The sequence below is a fragment of the Alligator mississippiensis genome, chromosome 1 (genome assembly GCF_030867095.1).
Source record: "Alligator mississippiensis isolate rAllMis1 chromosome 1, rAllMis1, whole genome shotgun sequence".
Classification (NCBI taxonomy): domain Eukaryota; kingdom Metazoa; phylum Chordata; order Crocodylia; family Alligatoridae; genus Alligator; species Alligator mississippiensis.
Window position 1 is genome coordinate 101,511,093 of NC_081824.1, and position 21,960 is coordinate 101,533,052.

At 42.3% G+C, this 21,960-nt stretch overlaps 2 protein-coding genes across 4 annotated transcripts in view; one reads left to right on the forward strand and one right to left on the reverse strand.

Moving 5' to 3' along the window:
- TRAPPC3L (trafficking protein particle complex subunit 3L) overlaps positions 1–15,749 on the reverse strand; it is a 29,086-nt gene extending 13,337 nt beyond the window's left edge. The window contains exons 1-3 of the mRNA XM_006258915.4: positions 15,706–15,749; positions 13,365–13,462; positions 9,807–9,906 (exon numbers count right to left, since the gene is read on the reverse strand). Of these exons, the coding sequence (XP_006258977.1) occupies positions 9,807–9,906; positions 13,365–13,462; positions 15,706–15,708 (201 nt within the window). The 5' untranslated portion in view covers positions 15,709–15,749. The remainder of the gene's footprint in view (positions 1–9,806; positions 9,907–13,364; positions 13,463–15,705) is intronic.
- LOC102562142 (calcium homeostasis modulator protein 5) overlaps positions 1–21,960 on the forward strand; it is a 45,646-nt gene that overhangs the window by 9,993 nt on the left and 13,693 nt on the right. The gene's annotated exons all lie outside the window — the stretch shown is intronic.

The following is a 21,960-nucleotide window of genomic DNA, read 5'->3' on the forward strand; positions in this document are numbered from 1 at the left end:
GTCAGTCTCACCTCCATCCTTGGTAAAGTATTTGAAAAAATTATCAAGGCTCACATTTGTGAGAGCCCGGCAGGACAAATTATGCTGAGGGGAAACCAGCATGGGTTTGTGGCGGGCAGATCGTGCCTGACCAACCTAGTCTCTTTCTATGACCAGGTTACGAAACGCCTGGACACAGGAGGAGGGGTGGATGTCGTATACCTGGACTTCAGGAAGGCCTTCGATACGGTATCCCACCCCTTACTGGTGAACAAATTAAGAGGCTGTGACGTGGATGACTGCACAGTCCGGTGGGTGGCGAATTGGCTAGAGGGTCGCACCCAAAGAGTCGTGGTAGATGGGTTGGTCTCGACCTGGAAGGGTGTGGGCAGTGGGGTCCCGCAGGGTTCGGTCCTTGGACCGATACTCTTTAATGTCTTCATCAGCGACTTGGACGTGGGAGTGAAATGTACTCTGTCCAAGTTTGCGGATGACACAAAGCTATGGGGAGAAGTGGACACGCCGGAGGGCAGGGAACAGCTGCAGGCAGACCTGGATAGGCTGGACAAGTGGGCAGAAAACAACAGGATGCAGTTCAACAAGGAGAAATGCAAAGTGCTGCACCTAGGGAGGAAAAATGTCCAGCACACCTACAGCCTAGGGAATGACCTGCTGGGTGGCACAGAGGTGGAAAGGGATCTTGGAGTCCTAGTGGACTCCAAGTTGAACATGAGCCGGCAGTGTGACGAAGCCATCAGAAAAGCCAATGGCACTTTATCGTGCATCAGCAGATGCATGACAAATAGGTCCAGGGAGGTGATACTTCCCCTCTATAGGGCGCTGGTCAGACCGCAGTTGGAGTACTGCGTGCAATTCTGGGCGCCACACTTCAAGAAGGATGCGGATAACCTGGAGAGGGTACAGCGAAGGGCAACTCGTATGGTCAAGGGCCTGCAGACCAAGCCCTACGAGGAGAGACTAGAGAAACTGGACCTTTTCAGCCTCCGCAAGAGAAGGTTGAGAGGCGACCTTGTGGCTGCCTATAAGTTCATCACGGGGGCACAGAAGGGAATTGGTGAGGATTTATTCACCAAGGCGCCCCCGGGGGTTACAAGAAACAATGGCCACAAGCTAGCAGACAGCAGATTTAGACTGGACATTAGGAAGAACTTCTTCACAGTTCGAGTGGCCAAGGTCTGGAACGGGCTCCCAAGGGAGGTGGTGCTCTCCCCTACCCTGGGGTTCTTCAAGAGGAGGTTAGACGAGTATCTAGCTGGGGTCATTTAGACCCAGCACTCTTTCCTGCTTATGCAGGGGGTCGGACTTGATGATCTATTGAGGTCCCTTCCGACCCTAACATCTATGAATCTATAAGAGACCAGGCAGACTTTATACAAAAGATGGTCACTTCCATTAGTGCCCCTTCCAGGCACTCTTTCAAATTGCAGATATATAGATGCCTGCTCTCAGAAGAGGATTCTAGGCTTTGGATCCCCAGCTGGATGAAGGCACCTCCATGGAGATCTGACTCGGGGACCTAAGCTCTGCAGGTGGATAGGCATGCATTACTTATGTACATTGTTTCCTATTGGCTACAGCAAGCTCCCTCTTTGGGATCCCATTCTCAGATGCACTCCTTAGGAAGCCAAAGTACCCTACATGGGGTTCCAGATTCCATGTTAGGGGCCAGATGCCTAAAAGTCAGGCATTGAGGTGCTTAATTTGTCAGTGCCTACATCCCTTATTAGTTGTAGTCCAAGGATCTGTACAGCTTTTCCTATACTTTTCTTCCAAAGCATCTTTAGTTTAATTTAAATTGTCATATGGATGTTTGGAGCATTTTATAGAAAATCAGTTGAGTGCCTCTCAGTTTGACCTTATGTTTTCAATTAAAATTTCTCTGGCATGCATCCTGTAAAGATTCCTTCCAACAGATACCACAGACTCTGCTTTTATTAATGTTGTCTCTAAGCTAAATTTTTCAATTGCGATGTTTTGCAACTGTGTGGGTGAGGTCTCAAATGGAGGATGGGGTCCACTTTGGGGCACTGCACTAAAAAATGCAAAAAATAAATTGGATAGAGTTCAGAGGAAAGCAACAAGGCTGTTTGAAAGCATATCCCATGAGAAAACTGAAGGTAGCCTGCACTGCACAATGCAGTGATGTGAAGAGATACCAACTTACTCTGAATGAGCTAGTTCAAATTGTGGAAATCGTATAGCTGCAACAACATGACATTACTATATTTCATTATGTTTAATTACCCTGGGAAAAGCACTGCACCAATACTGCTATACTGCTTCTAGTACCCAAGCTGGCTCAAATAGAGGTAGCTCAAATATCTGCACACTATACTGTTAAGCTATATAGACATACCTTGAGAAGGGATATTGGTAACAGTCTTCCAACACATAAATGATTGTTATAAAAGGGGATAGTAATCAGATGTGTAACTAGCAGTTTCAGTTCCCTGGGCAGAGATGGGCCAAAGAGCTGGCAGGGAGGAGATTCTGAATACCAGAGAGCAGGGACGTGGAGCATCCTGGGATGCTGTTCTAAAACAGTGGCCAGGGCTTGCTCACCCTGCCCTAGATCGCTGATAGTGATTTTTTTTTTCTGGCCTGAGTGGGGATAACTTGCTTAAGTCATAGCATAGATGATTTAGATTAAATGTAAGGAAAATCTTAATTAAAAGGATAGCTAAGCATGGGAGCCACTTTCTTAGTGGGTCCTGGGATCTCTTTCAATGGAGTTTTTAAGAACAAGCAAGACAAACATCTTTCTGGGACAGTCTATGGCAAAAGTGCCAAACTCATCTGGCCCTGCAGGCTGGAGAAGTTGTGAAGGGCCAGGTCTGGTGCATGGAGCCAGTGTGTGGGCTGGATCCATAGCACAGAGCTGTGTCATCTAGCCTGTGGAGCTCACAATTTGGTGGTGGCAGTGTTAGTAGCCACAGTTTCTGGTCATTGTCGCTCCTCCCAAAACCAAATTTCCAACTAGTGGGCAGCCCCATGGGCCAGATGATGTAGCTCTATAGGTCAGATTTGCTCTAGCATCTGATGAAGCAAGTTGTCACCTAGGAAGGCTTTTCTGAATGAGTTAGTGTATGGGGCCACCCTGCCATGTGAGTTACAATTAACACAGTTTATCCTCCTATCAATCCCTATGGGCTGATGTCCCCATAAAACTACATCTACCACAATGCATTGTGGTCATAGGACTCCCATGATGTACGTCAGTGGTTCAAGCAAAGCACGAGAGACCACTGTCCATTGTGAAAGATAGACTATCTGGGGAACTTAGCCCAGTAGGACAAGAGGGTCATACGGCAAACAAATTACAGCTCCCATAAGGTATTGTTCTAGCTGAAGTGAATGCAGAGATTGTTGATGCTGACCATATTCAAAACCAAAATAAAACTTTGATCTTACAAATTTTCTTATGAAAAATTTAGAATCTGCATTAATCATAATTTCCAAAAGAAGAAACAAAAAAAAAAAAAAGAATTCCCACCTAAGACTTCTACTACTTGCTGCATCCTTTAGTTTTCTAATTAATTCTCTCTCTCTAATAAGAACATCTTTTTCTCATTTAGATATGAGAATTTTACTATGCTCTTTCCCCACTGTATAATCCACCCTGCATTATCAAGATTTCTGTCACTGAGGAAAGTAAGTAGTTAAATGTGCTAAGTGCTCATGTGCTTTCCATTTAGTTTCAGCTGTGCTTCACATTAGACTATTAGGTCTATTGCTTTCCAAAGTCTATTGTTAAAATTTCCTGTGCAAGGCAGAACTCACATGGAAACTATGCAAAATCGTGACTGTTAATAGTTCAAAGGAGTGCAAAATCATTTAAGGTAAAACTGCAAGAATATAAACTGAAAATTGAAAAGGTCTAACCCTTCAGGTTAACTATATTACATGTGAAGCTTTGAATAAGAAAATATATTTAAAGAAATCCAAACAACAGCTAAGAAAAGGACTTTATTGTCATTGCAAATTATGACTGGCCACACGGTTCTTGAACCTTTCTAATCTAGCTCCTCTGAGGGTAAAATGAGGTCGCCTGAGGAAAGAGGCATAGCTCTTTATCCAGACCTCCTTCATGAGGTGTAGGTTTTGGCACCTGTACCTAAAGGGAAGTAAACTGAATGGAGTGTTTTGAAAAGCTGGTCCTTAACCTCTTTATCCTATTCCCATATATATGAAACAGGTAGGTAATACCAGTATCTATTGAGGCACTTATACGTGCCCCCCACTTGCTGTAGCACCTTCCAAATATTGATGGATTTAACAGTGCTGTTCCCATGAAGGAACATATATTATTATCCTTCTTGTGTGGAAGCCAACCGAAGGCCAATAAATGTCATACAGCAAAACTAAATTAATCAGCATTTATAAGGTGCTTGGATACAACTGTGCTGAGTATCTTAGACATGTACGCAGATAAAATACTAATAGGGCCACTAGCTTTCTTTGATATTTAACAGCATTCCCATTATAAGTTAACTGGCACTTTTTTTCCTAACACCACACAACGCATTGCACATATAAGTGATGGATCCGAATTAAAGGATGGGTGAGATAAAACACCCAGACATTGAAATAAAAATTTTGATCAGATAATACAATTCTCAGTACCCAAAAATTAAACTGCTAAGAAGTATCTTTCCTATTCCACTAGCAACCATGCTGGCCAAAAATAGCATTTTTTCCTAGCATACTTTTATTCTTCCAAAGCACTTTTCCATAAACACTGTTTGGATATAATGTGATACTCTAAAGGCCTTGGCAAGTCACCACTGATTTCATAGATTTACAGAGATCTCATTTCTGCTTGCAGTACAGCACTTTACTTTTCAATTTACTGCCCACTACTAAGCACAGCAACCTTTCATGCACACTTTTTCCATTCCCCTGGGGTCTGAAAACGAATATTTCCGAGCATTGATAGGCTTACAGAAGGCTACCACTGGGATTTCAAGTGTTTATCTTTCAGCATAGGACTTTTGGTAGAAGAACTGATCACAGTTCAATCCACTCCCTTTCAACTTGCAATTTAGGGGTCACATCAAGAGGAGGAAGGAAGGTGGCCAGAATGGCTGGTGATCCCTGAGTTAGCAAAATAATCTCTGCTTTTCAAGGGACTAGTAAGAGCGTTGGTCTGTGCTGAAACTAAAATTAGATGGAGTTTTTTTGGAATTGGCCTGCATATGGCCCATGATACTGGAAATTTTAGTGGATTGGTGATCTTGGAGAATATAGAGCAAAATCTCCCATAGAGAGCATGCTGCATTTCAGAATGAGTCCTAATTAATCCGTAGACTAAAATTCTAAGCCTCATCTAAACCTAATATGGACCTGGATCCAGACTTCAACATTACCTCCTCAGCTCATCCCTGTTTTCAATATGTTTCTGCAGCTTTTTCCCCACTCTCTTTCTGACCAGTTAGTGAATGGAACATCCATTGGATTTTTAGAAAAGTGAGTGGTTTTAATCAGGGTTATTACCTCTTTTTTCCATATTCCACTGCAAATCACAGGACCTGCAATGTGGGGATTTACTTAACAGTATGGGAACAAATTGAAGAAGTGTTTACTTTGGCTGATCATTGCTTTATTTTGGCTCCACTGCATTAGTGTCTATATTCTCAGAACCTGAGTTTCTGAATGACTAGACTGGTTTCATGGCAATGTTACACATAACTTCTGCATTGAACAAGTGTAACATGCACCTGCAGGCCTCCATTCTGCTTTCCAAAGGACCAGAGAATCAGAACCATAGAGTTACAAAATGTTTTCTCAATATAGCTGCTCACTTTAACCCACAAGCCAAGAGAATCACACCTGAAAATGGTGATAAGTGAACAATGTTGAAGAGATGCAAAAACACTTCCACCCCATTACATTTTTGTCCATGATTTAAGCATCATAATCATTATTCTAATTTAGTTTTATGACCAATGAGGTAAAAAGGGGAACTAAGGGCATTTATAGACGTGCTCTAGGAGGCAGGGAGGTGGATGCTTTAATTAGCAAGCTGCGCTAATTAAAAGGGCCCAAGCATCATGCGTCCCCATGATGAAACACTGGTGGCAGGGTGCTTTGAACTAAAGTTCGTTCGCCAAGCTTTAGTTCAAAGCACCCTGCTGCCATTTTTCAGTGTGGGGATGCTGATACATGTGATGCTTCAGTGGGTTAATTTCCCCACACCAGCAGACTTGATTAATTGAGTCCGCTCCAATGCGCTGGATTTACAGTGTATCGGAGCAGCCTCCCTGCATGTGTGTAAGTGCCCAAAGTATTTAATAATCTCTCAAGTACCAGTCAGTCCGCTAACCAGATCAGAAATTAATTTATATAAATAAGTAATGCCAGAAGCTTAAACCTGCCTGTGTTTATCTTAGATTATTTCTTTTATTTCCATTTATTTTTCGCATGCATTCTGCAAAAATCCTTAGTTCTGTTTCTCTGAAGAATTCCCAGTCTAGGAAATTTGATGGTTAAATTTTAGAAAGCTAATTTGTTTTGTCAAAGATTCAGAAATAGCTTCCAGCTACTGAATCATATTTTTGTCCCATAAAGGTAATACAACTAAGGATGCTTTCACTAAAAGACTTTCTAGCTTGCTGACAATAGTAACAAGAGGAAAATGGGGAGGGGGGGGGGGGATCTTGTTCCCAAAGGTAGCCTTTCTCTGCTATTATTTGTGTTCAAATCAACTGCAGTGCAGAACAAAACAGGGAGAGAATAAGTTAGGCCCTTTTAAATAGTGAGGACTGTTGGTGACTTCAAACATCTAGCACAACTAGAAAAATCATTTAGGGGGAGGAACAGCCCTGGACTGTTAGGCTGATGCCCTGGGACCCCCTGCCAGCTGGGGCTGCTCCAATCCAGCTCATTGTGCTGCAATCCTGGGCACACATGCAAACAGCAATAAACTCTAGAGTTTATTGCGTCACATTAATTGCACATGTAGATGTGCACTTAATGTACTAACTTGTGCAGTTTGTGTATATTGCCCTTTACTGGATTTTTTAAAAATGGGTCTTTTGGATGGCTGGACAGCAGATAAAGAAGGAAAGGTAAGTCACTGTAGCCTGGGAGCTTATCCCAGGCGAATGAGTTCTTTTCCCAGTTCTTAAATGTACATTGTTTAACTACTTTGATTAAAAGCAGTCATAACGGTGCCAAGCATACACATCTACTTCCACAAATAATAAAATAGAAATAAAAAAACTTGAATTAACTAATTTGGGAAAGACTAGTTTTCAGTTCAGAGGTTTCAGTCCACACCACCTTAGAGAACCAGATAAAAGCTGTCAGACATTGTCTTTTCTCTCTCCCCCACCCTCCTCACTCCTACCCCATGTATCCAATTATTTAAAAAATAGAACAGCAAAAGTAGGAATTACTCATTACTAGGAATTACTAGTTACTATCACCAGGTTCATTTTAAATAATGTTACCACAAAGCAGCACATATGTGGCCATTTATTCACATTGTTCTTTCAGAAGACAGATGAGGACTTGTTAACATCTTATTGTCTTGGAGGAGAAGTCAATGAAGTTCTATATATGCCTGCGCTGTACATTCCAGCATGTCAGTAAAATATGTAGTACAGATCTGTAATTACTAAAATGTTCTTTAGGTCACATCTGTATCTGCTGCCAAAGGGCACATATACAGCTTTTTTGGCCCATAAATCTCTACATGCAATCCTAATCCACCTGGAGGAAAGCCAACAACCTATTGGACATTTAGATTCCTTACGTCACTGGGGGCCAACTTTCTGACAGGCATCATAAATTATCCTTGCACCTTTCCTGACTGCCACTCCAATCTCTTTTCCCTGCCGATCTGCTGCCCTGCTTTCTGCCCTATCTGTCATGTGCCCCAAGCTGCCACATGCCACATAGAAAGCCTAACCATGCCACTTGTGTCACACATACCAAGGTTGGCCATCCCCACTTTAATATTTTGGTTTTCTAACCATACTCAGAAGGGATTCACTAGGGCATCTGCCTTCATTTATGCTCTGTTGAGATCCTAATCTGCCCTTGGAAGCATCCCAGAAAAATGCAGAATGATCTTCCCACCTTTTATGCTGTTGGCCAAGTGGTTAGGCTTCTTGCCCATCTCAGCCAGATGGAGTATAAAAAGCAGTGTGTTCATAGAACTATGTGCAGCTTGCTGTACTTGCATAAGCCTTATCTGATGATCTTCCCACTTCACATAGACATTTCAACTGTGTGTCTATCTGAACCACTATTATGGTTAATGATGAGTCCTTTGTCTTAATTTTACTATTATGATTTTAACTTAATGATCTAGATGCAATAATGTTGACTGAATAGTGCCTATATTTTATTTTTGGCCTTCAAGAGTCTGGCTTGAAATAAAATACCTGTGCTGTTGTGACTCCTCTAGCATCTTAACCTTAGGATCTGGACAAACATCACATTAACACTGGTATAATTTGCACTGTTTTGTACAGCAGTGTAAGTTGCAGAGGTCTCTACAGAGGACATAAAACCAACTTTCTGAAGGTTGCTTCTGCAGTAGGTGCCATTATAGCATTGTGCTACTAGGTGGTGTGGAAACTTTGAGACTGAAGCAGGCAGATGGCACCTATGCCAGTATAACTTATACAAGTGTTGTTTTACTTTTATTTTTCCCAGGATAAACTTATATCAGTTTCCAGCAACTTACACTGGTATAAGGTTATGTTATGTGCCCAGCCTTATACCAGTATAAGGTCAGTGAAAGTATATCTAGGCCCTTACTAATTTGTTAGTCATCAGAAGGTATATAAAACATGGGCTGCATAGGAAGATTCCTTCAGAAAGTTAAATGGCTAGATGTATTCAAGAACAGGGGTCTGCAGCCTATGGCCTACAGGCCAGATCCAGCCTGTAGACCTGTGGGGGTCTTGGCAGCATTTAGTGGCAGGGTGTTGTGCCATGCCTTAGCTGGGCAGTGGAGAGTTTCAAGCATGCTTCTGCTGGGCAGCAGGAAAAAGCAGTGGCAGTAGCAGCCATGGCAGCAGCCAGGTTCTAAAGCCAGCCCACCTCAGACCTGAGCCAGGTATGTCATGCTGGTCCATTACCACAAAAACGTTGCCGACTACTGGTATAGAACTGTATTATTTTCTTGATGTGCAGCAGAAGTATAGTGTCACATACGGTTTGAAACCATACATATACCACTGAAGGGCTCTGAATGCTCAATAAGGCAAAGAACAGTCTCCTGTAGTTGGGAGCAGGCTTAAGTTTGAGTGCTGTTAGATGAGAGTAAGCTCTAAAATAAAATATTTGCCTGCCACATGGAGCATTTGTTAATGTGGAAGATGACATGTTCTCTTGTCCTTCTGCTTTATAGCAGCTTCACATGTGACAGGAGAGTTAAGCAGCTGATAAATGGACCTCTCTTGGACCACATCTACACGAGATGCTGACTGTGCAGTTGTTGCTGCGCAGTCATTTAGTACTTGCATAACCAAGTACTAAATAATCGCGCAGTAACAGGTGTTAATGCACAGTAGCGTTCTGGCATGGTTGCCTAGTGATGCTTACTGCACAGTAGCTGGCTACTACTGTGCAATAGCTCGTTACTACTATGCAGTAGCATCGCATCACGGCTCATGCCCAGCAACACTATTGCGCAGTAGTAACGAGCTACTGTGCAGTAATAACGAGCTACTGCACAGTAAGTACCTTATGTAGATGCGGCCTTAGAGATGAAAAAAGGTAGGAGAGGAGAAAAGGCCAGACAATAAGAACATGAAGGGATACCAAGTCTATTTGATTTTACTCTTACTTACCTGTGCAATCATGTCTGCAATTTCTGAATAGCTATGGCACTTCCTCACAGCTGAACGAGCTAAAAAGTCTTCAATGAGTCTTATGCCAATGCCATATCCCCTGAGGCAAAGAAAAGAAAATTATGTGCAAAAACTAAATAAGCACTTTAGCTGACTGAGAATGTAATGACATAATTGCCATCAATATTTGGCAAAGCAATGGATAATCTCTATACTGATCCATATTTTACCTATGACATTTATTTGGGATGAATTTGGCTTATTTTAGATTTTGATAAGCATTTTTTTAAAAGAAAAATAGAAAATAAATACCAACACCCCTCTCCCTGTGCTTAGTTGGCAGTGTTTTACAGTGATTCATGCTTGCATTTTTTCCTGGACAATTTCTCAAGTGGAGTTACATTTTGATTGCTTCTATTTAGGTTTTTATGCTGGGCCCCTCATAGGGATATACTAATTTCACATGCTATGTCTTTTGCTTCTGTGACTCACTGAGCCCAGCCTACATACTTTGGAAGTTTTTAGGAGACATTTGCACTCTGTTTTTCAGAGAGAAGTGTTGTGTTTTGTTTGAGCTGTAGCAATACGCTACTATTTATTACAATCATTTGTTACAAGTACAGTGCTGTTCTAGCCCACTGCACACAGTCCATCCCTTTGGAGCTCTCAGAAGCTTTACTTTCTGTGGTACCAATGCCTTAATATCTTTAATAACAGCCTTATACAATTATAAATTAATCTCTGGTAAGGCCTCTGTCAGGGAAGAAAAAAAGAGACTACCCTACTAGGTCACATAACTTATTCTTTAGGTTGATCTATAGGCGGTTCTGGAATCCATCTTAGCATGGGAAACGTGGCTCACCTACCTGACATCGAAATCTCAAGTTGCAGAGATCTTGCCCCCTGCAATCTCTCTGAAATAACCTCAAACATGAGGTGAGTGAGTCCCCCCATTCCAGCATTTGCTCCTCTTCACCAATGTGTACCTCTCCCCCTCCTCTGCAGCTCTCTCTCTTTTGTCCTGCCTTCTCCTCTTTAGTTCCTTCTTTCTTTTTTCTTTTCCTAGCACACTCCTTCTCTTTTACCTACCACCCCCCAAAAAGGATGCTAATCATCATTGGCACATAGCTTCTGCATAAAACTGGGTGCATCTACACATGTACTTTACTGTGGAGCTGACTAATTAGCTCTTCAGTGAAATATCACCATCTACATGTGTGTCTGTATTAGGGTTCAGTAAATTAATTAACTCCACTGTAGGATAGTGCTGTCTGGGATAGGTACTATCCTACAGCAGAGTAATTATGTGTGCCAAAATGCACATGTAGATGGTAACCAGGGCTGGCTGGGCACGAGGGTGCTACAGTGCCAGCTAGCCCCCACACTGTAGCACCCTGTGCCCCAGCTAGCCCCTCCACAACATATTGAGATGGGGCAGATCAGCCCTGGGCTGGCAGGCTGCCCCCCTGGACCTCTTCCCAGGCAGGGCTGCTTCACCCCGGTTCAACGTGCTGCGGTTCCAGGCACACGTGTAAACGTTGCGCCTGGGAGCAATAAACTCTTGCGCAAACTGCACCAGAGTTCATTGCTACATACTAATTGCATGTGTAGATGCAACCACTATGTCTTTGAGGGCAGGTCTAGACAGACCCAGGTCGCACTCTGCTCATGCTAACTCTGGAATGAGAAGTGGTGTATATTAGGTCCCTAAGCATCCACTGCTAGCACTAGGAAGATGGAATTGGCTTTTAAATACTGAGATGTTCCATAAATATTCTTGTGTCATGGTAAATGATTTTTAGACTTTGGAAGATGAAAAGTTTATGATGCTGACATGCATGTAAATATTAGCAACTAGGTCAAATTCAGAATTTTTTTTTTTTTTCCATTTACACTAATTGTAAACACTAATTGTTTCTGAAATTTTTACTGTTCATTACAGGCTCTACCTGGTCCACCGAAGTTACTGATTTCCTATTAAGGCTTATGACAAGAAGCCAACAATGTATTCCAGAGCTGCTTTTTGAAAGGCTGAAGTTCAAAATAACACTGTATGATTCACCAGCAAACCATGAAATATTTATTTATTGCCTAAGTTTCAACATTAGCTTCACTGATAAATATTTCATTAGCTTTTATTAAAATATGTATGTGACCAACACGAGAGAGTGCTCAGTTTATTTTTATTTTTAACCATTAGGTAAACTGAAGTGACAAGCTGCTATAGTGGAAACCTGACAGCCTTATAATAGCTATGCCTATGTACTGTACTGAACTTAGAACATCTCTTCCTTTTACTATAGTCTTGCATAAACAAAGAAGTAAATGAGAATAGCTCAGGTGGCTAAGCTGTGTAACATTAAACCAGCCAATGGTATATTAGCAGGGAAGAATATGGCACTGTGTTCATCAAACGGGGGAAAAAAGAAAAACCTTACAGACAGCTTATGTAGTGGGAGAGGAGCAATATACTACTCCTTACCTTACAAGTGGAGCATTTCCCAATTTTTGCCACAGAACCTGAAAGGAACATGTACAGAATGTTCCAAAATGTGTGATTTGGCAAAAACAAAACAAAACAAAAAAACCTCTTTCCAGGTGTTCTTCTGTCTCTTTTCTCCTTGTGAGTAGATCAAGATTTTTCTCAAACTGATGAACACTTGAATAGTTTCTGTGAACAGGCACTTTTCTGTAATTTGTTCAGCAGCTTATTTGATTCAGAATGTGAGATGCTTTGATTAGACATGTAGGCCATACGGCGTGTTCCTTCTTTTTTATGAATGGATACATTTCACTCTAAGGACTTGTCTACACCATCTCTTTAGTGCTAGGAACATGGCTGAGAGTTCCACCTCGCCTATTCACTCCCATAGGGATGCCCCAAATTGCAGACACAAAGCAAAAAAGCCATCTTAGAGCAGTGTGTCTGAGGAACAGATCTTGCTCAGAACTACACTGACTCATTTCCAAGATGCAGTGCACACTGAGTAGGAGCAAGTGGGAAAAGCGTATTTCTCAGTGGAGGTCACAGACTGGTCATAGAACATGTGTAGTTAAACCCTTAGCATCTGGTGCTGTGCAAATACTCTTAACCTATTCAAAATATGTTTCCTGCTTATCTTCTATAATGTTACTTTTTATTAATTCTTTTGTAGTAATGTCCAGGAGCCTCAGTCATGGGCCAGACTGTCCTTACTGCAAAGAGCTCACCTGTTTAAAATTCATTGCTTTGGTGGAAAGCCCTGACATTTGGCTAATTTGCTAGGATGTCCATGAAACTAATCACTGAAGGAATTCAGTTAAGAGGAAGACATGTTCTAGGAACCTTCCCGTGGACAAAGAGTTCTTCTGTTGAGCTCTCCTGGCAGTTGTGATAATATTTATATTGTAAGCTCCTTAAAGTTTAAAGATTGCCCTGTTTTGTACTTCACGTGATCTTAAACACAGTGCTGGTACACACAAGATAAATAGAATATAAGGTTGGAGAAGTATATGCAGTTACATGGATGTAACTTTTTGTTAGGCTGAAAATATAAGCAGAATAAACTTGATACTTACATTCTGTCTAAATATTTGTTCACATCTTCATCCTTCTCATAGTCTTTACACAGCTGGGCTACCAAAGCCCCATAGGTGAGCACAAAGAGTTCTCTGCTCTGCCAAATGAAGGGGAAAATGTGGCATGGAAAGGCACAAACTAGGTTCAAACATATATATCTATTTTTAAGCTACGGTGGTATATTCTAATGAAATCCAACTTTTATATTTCTAAGATCTTTTTGTCTATGGACAGAGAGCGCCAGGGTCTGATATAGATTTACTTTACTGATATCCCTCACTTATACCTCAGTCTCACAAAGGAACTTTACATACAAATATTGTTGACTGATAGAAATATCAGGAACAGAACTGATCCACACCCTCCACCCCTGTTTCTTATGCCTATAGAAGCACATGTGAATCCCAGAATGAAGAAGAATTAAAAACAAAAAAGTACATGCAAGACTAATGCCAAGCATTCTGGTTGTGAATAGTAATTGAGGCAGTGAAACAATTCAGGTCTATTACATCAGGGGCACCAATGTAAATGGTTAAATTAAATTGCATTAATAAAGGCACATTGGATCTAATTCTTTACATTTAAAATCTGTGCAAAGTGGATGTAAAAAACTATAGGTTCAGAATGGCAGCAGTTTAGTTTATAATCATTTTGCCATGCTTTACATGGGTGTAAATGACCACACATCAGCAAGGCACAGAATAAGTCCCATATTCCTTTCCTTTTCTTTCAACCGTCTAATAAAAAGCCTTATTTTTACTTTTTTAAATTAATATTCCATTCCTAGTGTACTGTGCCACCAGATTCATGAAAATATGGGGCCACTGTTGTAAAGACCTCAGTTGTTTCACTGCCTCGGTTACTAATGCTAAACCTGAATGCTTGGCATTAGTCTTGCTTATCAATTCATGAAAAGGATCTAGTGTATTTGTGTATCCTTACTTTATTTCTGCCACATAATTAAGTACATTTTTATTTCCAATTTTAAGCAAAGCTCTGTCCTGCCACTAATTCCACTTCCTTCTAAAAATGACTTCAGTCCAATCAACAGGTACATAAAATATTGCATGCACTAGCCAAGAATAAATCATTAAGTGTATTCAGGAATAGCAGATTAAACCTGGAGGATCTGTCTACATTAGAAAAGGGGACCCTGGCCTGCTAAATCAGTGGTACTCAACATTCTGGCCTCAGGGGCCAGAACAGGGATACAGGGTGGGTCTGCTGGCTGGCTCTTGCCAACGGGGTTAGTCTATGGACTGGATACAGTGGCTGGATTTGGCACATGAAGTCAGTCCACAGGTGCAACCTGGCTGTAGGGTGACCCGGCATGCTAAAATAATCTAACGTATGGGGTTGTGTCATCCAGCCCCCAGGGCTCTCCAGAGTTTCGAAAATGTGGTGGCAGGTGGGCAGTGGCAGCATTAATTGCTGAACCTCTGAAAGCTGTGGGAATAGGAGAAATAGAGCAGCCACTGCTCCCCACACGTTCCCCACAGCAGGATCACCCTGGCCTTGGGAAGGAGTCCCAGCAGTAAAAGAGAGTGGGTTATAGCAGGCTGAATAAGCACTTATAGTACTCCCTCCCAGTGGCAACACATAGGCAGTACATGGGGGTGCACATGCACCCCCTGAGAGCACTGGTGCACTCCCTGATTGGCCACACTCGCCACTTAGGCGATGGGCAGGGCGGGCAGGCAGGAGCACTGGTGCCCCCCCTACAAGCAGCAGCCGATCACTGCAGCTGCTCCCAGAAGTGGCCGCAACCACTCCCAGAAGTGGCTGCAGCGATCAGTTGCAGCAATTGGCCATGGCAGAACTCCCTCCAGGCGTCGAGATCTGCCGCAGCAACCTCCCCACCCCGGCAGCAAGATCAGCTGCAGAGGGACTTCCCCCCCGCCACCCAGGCAGTGAGATTGGCCACGGGGGACCAGTGAGACTAGTTGTAGGGTGGGCGTGTGCCCCCCCCAACTAAGGCAGCACCAGTCACCCATGCTCCCTTCTCTTCTCAGAAATTTTCACCGCTAAAAGTGAGCACCTGTTTGCAATCCACAGGTGAGCAAGAAAAGCTCTCCTGTTTAGCTTAGTAAGAGAAAAGGCACAATCTGATCCTATACAAAAATGGTGAGTTGGTAGGGGATATTGTGACAAATGTAATATCTTAAAACATCTGTTAGAAGAAAAAAATATTTTGCTCTGGAGGAAAGTGTCCGCTGAGTGGGGTTTCTTTTGTTTTGTTTTTTTTAATGAAAATGTGTATTTCTGAAACAGCTTGCATATGAATTACTGAGAAATCCAGATAAACCCCAGGAAATGCAGGAGCATAGATTTGCTGCATACCATATGATGAGCTGATGCAGAGGATGAAATGGTGGGCAATTGCCAATCCTACAACATAAAGAGAAGCAATGAAAAAATGACAAGAATTCACACAAATTCTTTATGTTGCATTTGATGAAGAGCTAAATGAAAGAAACAAAATGTGATTAAATGGGGAGTAGAGGCAATTACAAGAGAAAGTTAAATCACAGTAGCAGGAATGAGCCTCAGCACTGAGAACAATGAAGCCACTGTGAAGCTACGGTTACTAGGTACTGCCACTATAAATAAAAATAATTATTCTTTTTTTTTTGTATGGGTAAAATGATGTTCCAAAGTATTCTCAATAGTATATCTCAAAATGTAATGTAGCACCATGTTTTTCCTAGTCTGATTTTTAGGTTTTCCTCATCATTATCATTATCATTATTTTATCATTATCATTTTATCATTTATCATTATCATTATTTTAAGAAAATGTGATTATCTTCCTTGGATCTCTTGAGTGTATTTTAACAAATGATTTCCTGCCCTTGTAGCAACAGGACTCTCATATCTATGCTTTACCTGTGGCAAGTTAAAGGATTTTTTGGATGTTTCAGGCATTATGGCTGGCAGTTGTATATGAGGGTTGTTCCTTAGGTTTATAAGGATCAATTAGATAAACACTTATCTAGGTTAGTTTAGATAGGAATGATCCTGCATTCAGTAGAAAATTGAATTAGGGGTGCAGATAGATGTTCAGGCCCCCACTGTAACTCATGGTGCTTTACAAAAAGTTAGAGTTGGACACTATTCCCTCCCTCCCTGCAACTTGGGGTTGGGTTGCGGGGTGGAGGGAATCAAGCCTGCCTGTACTGGCCCTCCTGGCAAGAAGATGGGGACACTCCAGCAGCCTCTGAGGAGGTGGCTGAACTGTCCCTGTCCCCAACCCCACCCTCTCTGTCCCAGCTCCAGGGCTGACAGCAGGGAGGGAGGGGAAGAAGGAAGAGGGGGAAGCAAGCAGGCCTTTGCCTGGCCTGAGCTGGAGGTGGGGTGTGGATTGGAGCCCCCTGCCTTAGGATCCCCCCAGTACCTGGGCTGAGGTACTGGGGAGAGCTGGGCTGGGCCCATGAGGTGGGGGGGCAGTTCCAATCCACCTGTCTCTCACCAGCTCAGGCCAGGCAAAGTTCAATGCTGCTCACTTCTCTTTCCCTGCTAACAGCTCTAGAAAAGAGACTGGGCTGCATCAGCCCAGCCCCCACTACACACAAAATTAACCATAGAGAACATAAGCTCTCCAAGGAGCTCTAAAGTGAAGCGCCTTCACCTAATACCTAATTTGAGGTGGGTTAATTTGTCATGCAGTCAGCTACTTTAAGAGCAGTCTGTAGCTCAGCACACATGCCACAGCATGGCACAGCTGTAAAGTGCTTTCAGGGGCTCTACTGTGCAAAAAATGTAACTTGTGTAAGCAGTAACCATCCCAAATGATCTCCTGAGGTCCCTTTCCAACACTACTTTTTATAATTCTGTTATGGTGTGGAACTTTTAAGACAACATTAGTCGCTGACTTTAAAAAGAGGCAAGTGTTTGAGGTCCCTGTCACCAGTAGACATGATAGAGCCGCCCCCTGTATGATCAGGATGGAGGGGATTGAACAAGATTCTAGCAGCTTCTCATAGTGCAATCCAACATACCAGGCAGAGGAACAGGCCAGTGGATCCACCTCTATAAGGCTCCCTCTGCTATAGGCACTGATTTGGACTTCTTAGATTGCATTCCAGCCTGGAGGAAAGGTTAGTATATGTTGTCCGCTTCCCAAGAACACCTATACATCATCCTAAACAATAGCCCATTTGGACCAGACACTGGGACCAGTGCATGACCTACAGTAAATATAAAGCCCAGTCGTGGAAGTTTTCCATTTAGTCAGTGAAGGAAGGATTCAGGGTGGACAAAAATCAGATTTGTTTTATGTAATTGTATTTTTTATTTATTTATTTTTGGTCGGGATGCTTTTTAAAAAAATAAACCTATATAAAGATTGTTTAATTTAAGATATGTTAAAGCTCAACGATATCATAATGGAATAGGGATCTGCTCAGGTCCCTTCTGACCCTACCAACTATGAAACTACAAAACTATCCCATTAAGCATCTCTGTGATGCGTAGTTTCAGTTCTCAAACTGTGGATTTGTGTCTCCAGAGATAACATCCTTGTTAGCAGCAGTATATGGAAATGAGAGATGAGGTAACAGACCTGATTACTACAACTGTGCGAAGCTTTGGTCCCCGATTCGACTCAGCAGAGAATCAGCCTGATTAGTGGCTGAATCCCTGAATCTGAATTAAATCAGAGGACCCTTTAATCTCTTCTAATCAAATTGAAACCCTCTGAATTGATTCAGAGAGACTCGGAGATTTGGACATAGATACAGCTTTAAATGTTTTTTCTACATACCTCTAGGTAGCAGGCGGCTAGTGAATGCTGCGATGCTGGGGTGCATGGAGCGCCCCACAGGAGCATGGGGGACCCCTCCAGCACACTCCCTGGCTTGGATCACTGCCAAGCACATGGAGGCCCCCCTGCACTCCTGTGGGATGCTTCATGCACCCCAGCATTGCAGCGATCACAAGCTGCGCCTTCTACTTCAAGGTATGTAGAAAAAACTTTTAAAGCTGTGCCTGTTTCCAAATCACTGATGCTCTGAATCAGCACTGAGGCCGAATTGAATCAGGGACAGTGCTACTTTAACTACAACTTAACTTTTTGAAAAATATGCTACCTTGATTGAAGTATTTTCAGTGATGAAGAAACCACCACAGCCCTAGGTAAATTGTTTGTGTGGTTAATTATTACTGTTCCAAGTTGGAGCTTTATTTAGCATTTGAGCTTTTTTAGCTTCAATTTTCTGTCCAATATTGCTAAATCTTTATTTATTTATCTACAGATTTAAAATGTCTAGCTTTAGTTCCTGCTGTTTAACATCTTTCTGAGTTGCTCTTGATCAGGAAAGTATTTTATTATCAGCATATAATACAATTATACATCACTCGAATTATTCCAAATATAGAGCAAAAACAAATTATTGAACACATCTACCTTTCCATCCTTAATGTTGACAGCTTTACCACTTAATTCTCATTGTTATATTCTTTTTGTCTCAAATATATTTTAAAATTTTCCTACTTATCTTTAATTCTGCTTGATTTAGATATTTCTTTGTGTTCTTTTGCTTGCCTTATCAGTTTATCTACAATTACTTTTGATTTATACTCATTACTGTCAACTTCCATTCTATTCCATATACAGTAAAAGTTCTGTTAGCCGGCATCTTACAAGCTGTCATGTTCTACTAACTGACATGCTGGCTTGTAAGATGAAGTGGAACTGGAAGTGCCCACTGTGGCACTTCTGGTTTCTCCGAGCCCTCATGGCCTGGTGCAAAGCAGCCTGCACTGCCAAGCCCCCACAGCCTGGGGGCATAACAGGCTTTGCGGGCCTGTGCAGGGCCCACCTTCCTGTCCCATGGGGCCCGCAGGAGTGGTGGCAATGCTGTGGGAGGGGTGGCGATGCCATGGGTGGGGCGGAGGGATGCCCCAGACGCAGCAGAAGAGGCAGCTGGGGGCCGCTCAATTAACCGGCATATTTTGTTATCTGATATCCCCCATTCCCGGAGGATGCCAGATAACAGAGCTTTTACTGTATTTTATTTTTGATACCTTATATTTCCCTTCTAAACTGTATTGTTCTTTTCAGCAGTGTGGCCTTCTTCCTCAATTGTGGGACTGTGACTTTTTGAGCATCTATTAAAATGTTCTTAAACAGTTCCCAAATATCACTCATATATTTTTGTTTAAAACCTCTCTTGCAATCAATATGATTCGTATCAGATTTGTAAAAGGGTCTTTTAAGGCACCAAGTATATATATTATTGCTTTAGACTTTATCGTGGTAGTACATAACAAATGCAAACAAGTGATACTTACTTGTACCTAAGCTATTACTGTAATTCTGTGATTATTTCCTCTTTACGTGTTGAGATGAGGTCTAATATAGGTGTCTCTAGTGTTGGAAGGAACATTTTTTAGTTAGAAAATTGTATTTTTTAATATTTAGAACTGTTGATATTTTAATATTTAGAAATTCATTCCCTATTGTGTCAAAGCTTTCCATATCCAATCCTATCTAATCCTTGGCAGAGGTGCCTAGAGTGACCCCATTTGCAAACAGGAAGGAAACAGCTTAATGACTTCCAGAGGACAATCCATTTCTGCATGCTGATTCAGTTCCAGGCAGGGAGTACATGCATCTTTCTACTCCCAAACTTCTCCCATTATAGCACTATGAGCTGTGTAACATGCCTTCATCAGATAGTAGTCCTCCTTGCTCCAACTTATGAAGTGGAAAAGTTCTCATTTAGGATCCCATGCACCCAGCTAGCATACTTAATAGTGAGTCCCAAAGCCTTGTGGTTCAAACACTTTCCCAAGGAGCAGGAAACTTAAGCTTTTGACCTTACCTCACCTCAGTCTACAGTGTTTTAAGTCACATCTCCTACTTCAGAAGAATAACCAAATTGTTGCACCCTGAGCTGACTACAGTTGAGGGCATCCTTCACTTTTCTGGTTGAAGCTGAGCCACTGGACAGTGAAGCAGAAGAGAGTCCGGGCTTAGAAGGAGAACAAACAAGAGGCTGTGTGACTCTGGCATAGTGAGGTCCGCACTCCCCATGATAGTATTCAAATGTCTATATAATGCAAAATTCGTAAACAGTCCAAGGAGCAAGTAAGAGGGAGCTGGACTTTGTAGCCTAATGGTAGGGCCTTCAGTTCAGAAACAGGATCTGTAAGCTCTCAGTCTCTCTGTGCTCCGAAGTGTCTGTACTTGTCTTTACAGTTCAAAGATATTTTCTTCCAGCACACCTATCATTCCATATGTCATATACAAGAAGTTATCTTCTGGCTTCAGTCAAGAAAGAAAACACCAAGGCTAAGTACAGACAGTAAAAAATCCCATGGCTGAATTGATTCCATCTTCACAGGTTAGTTTAAGCTGCATAGACTGAACTGAAAAACAAGTGAACAAACATTCACTGTTGATTTTGGAAATGCAGCCACATGCCTGCAGTGGATCAGGCCAGAAGCCAGAGGGTGCTAGAGCACACCTGCCTGCTCAGCTGGAGCAGACAGCTTGGGCCAAAGCTAGCCCAGCCACCCTGTGAGGCGAGGTTTGCGGAGGAGGTGCAAAGCATCCTGGGATACTGGGGGACTGAAAGTTAACTTATATTTGGAGGGGATCTGGAACAGAAGTTCAATAAATCAATTTAAACTAAAATGGTTAAGTCTGATACTACATCCCTCCAGGTTTATCCTAAACCAGTTTCAGCCATTTTGAAAGCAGTTTATGCGCACTGAACTTTGTTGTGTTACAGATTTGAACCACTTTCTGATCACTTATATCAATTTATGTGCAATTTCTGTCCCTAGCCCAAGTGTAGACCACAACTGTGTTCCATTGTTGGCCATTCCAGTAACCTTCTCCTGTTCTCTCTCCAAATACATCATTGCTACCTTGACAACTGGCTTATATGGAAGACTTTACTGCTTATTTCCTTTCCCTTGCTACTGGAGAGGGATTTGACTGTTCAAACCCTTGGGTCACCAGGACTGACCCAAGATTCAAGGGTCCTAGTTTTAGGATCAACATGAAGACACAAACAAACCTGTCTCACTCAGCAGTGCCCAGCCGCTCCCAGACAATAGACACTCTGATAGGGGTGGGCAAAATGTGGCCCACAGGCCAGATGTGGCCCGCCACGCCATTCTATCTGGCCCGTGCGGCCCCTAAAAAAAAAATTAGAAAATTAATATTTATCTGCCCCTGGCTGTCTGTCATGCACCCATTAATGGCTTGCCAAAACTCAGTAAGCGGCCCTCTGCCTGAAATAATTGCACACTCCTGCATATCACCCCTACTTCAGCAAGCTTGCACTCTAAATAGGCAAAAGAGAAACTTGCCCAAGCTTACAGAGCAGGTCAGTGGCTGAGCCAGGACTTAAAAGCCAGCTTTTCTGATTCGCACCCCAGTGTCCACCCCACTGTCCCACTCTGCCTTGCAAGAGTCATGTTATGCATGAAGAGTTAAGTACTGCAGTAGTAGCAATCAGCCGAGTAAATTTACCCACTTCTTATTAACACAAAAGCCTGATCCTGCATGGAGTTCTGTGCGAGAGGAATCCCTCAGTGCATAGATTGTAAAGGAGTACATTGATTTTAATGGGTATGACAGCC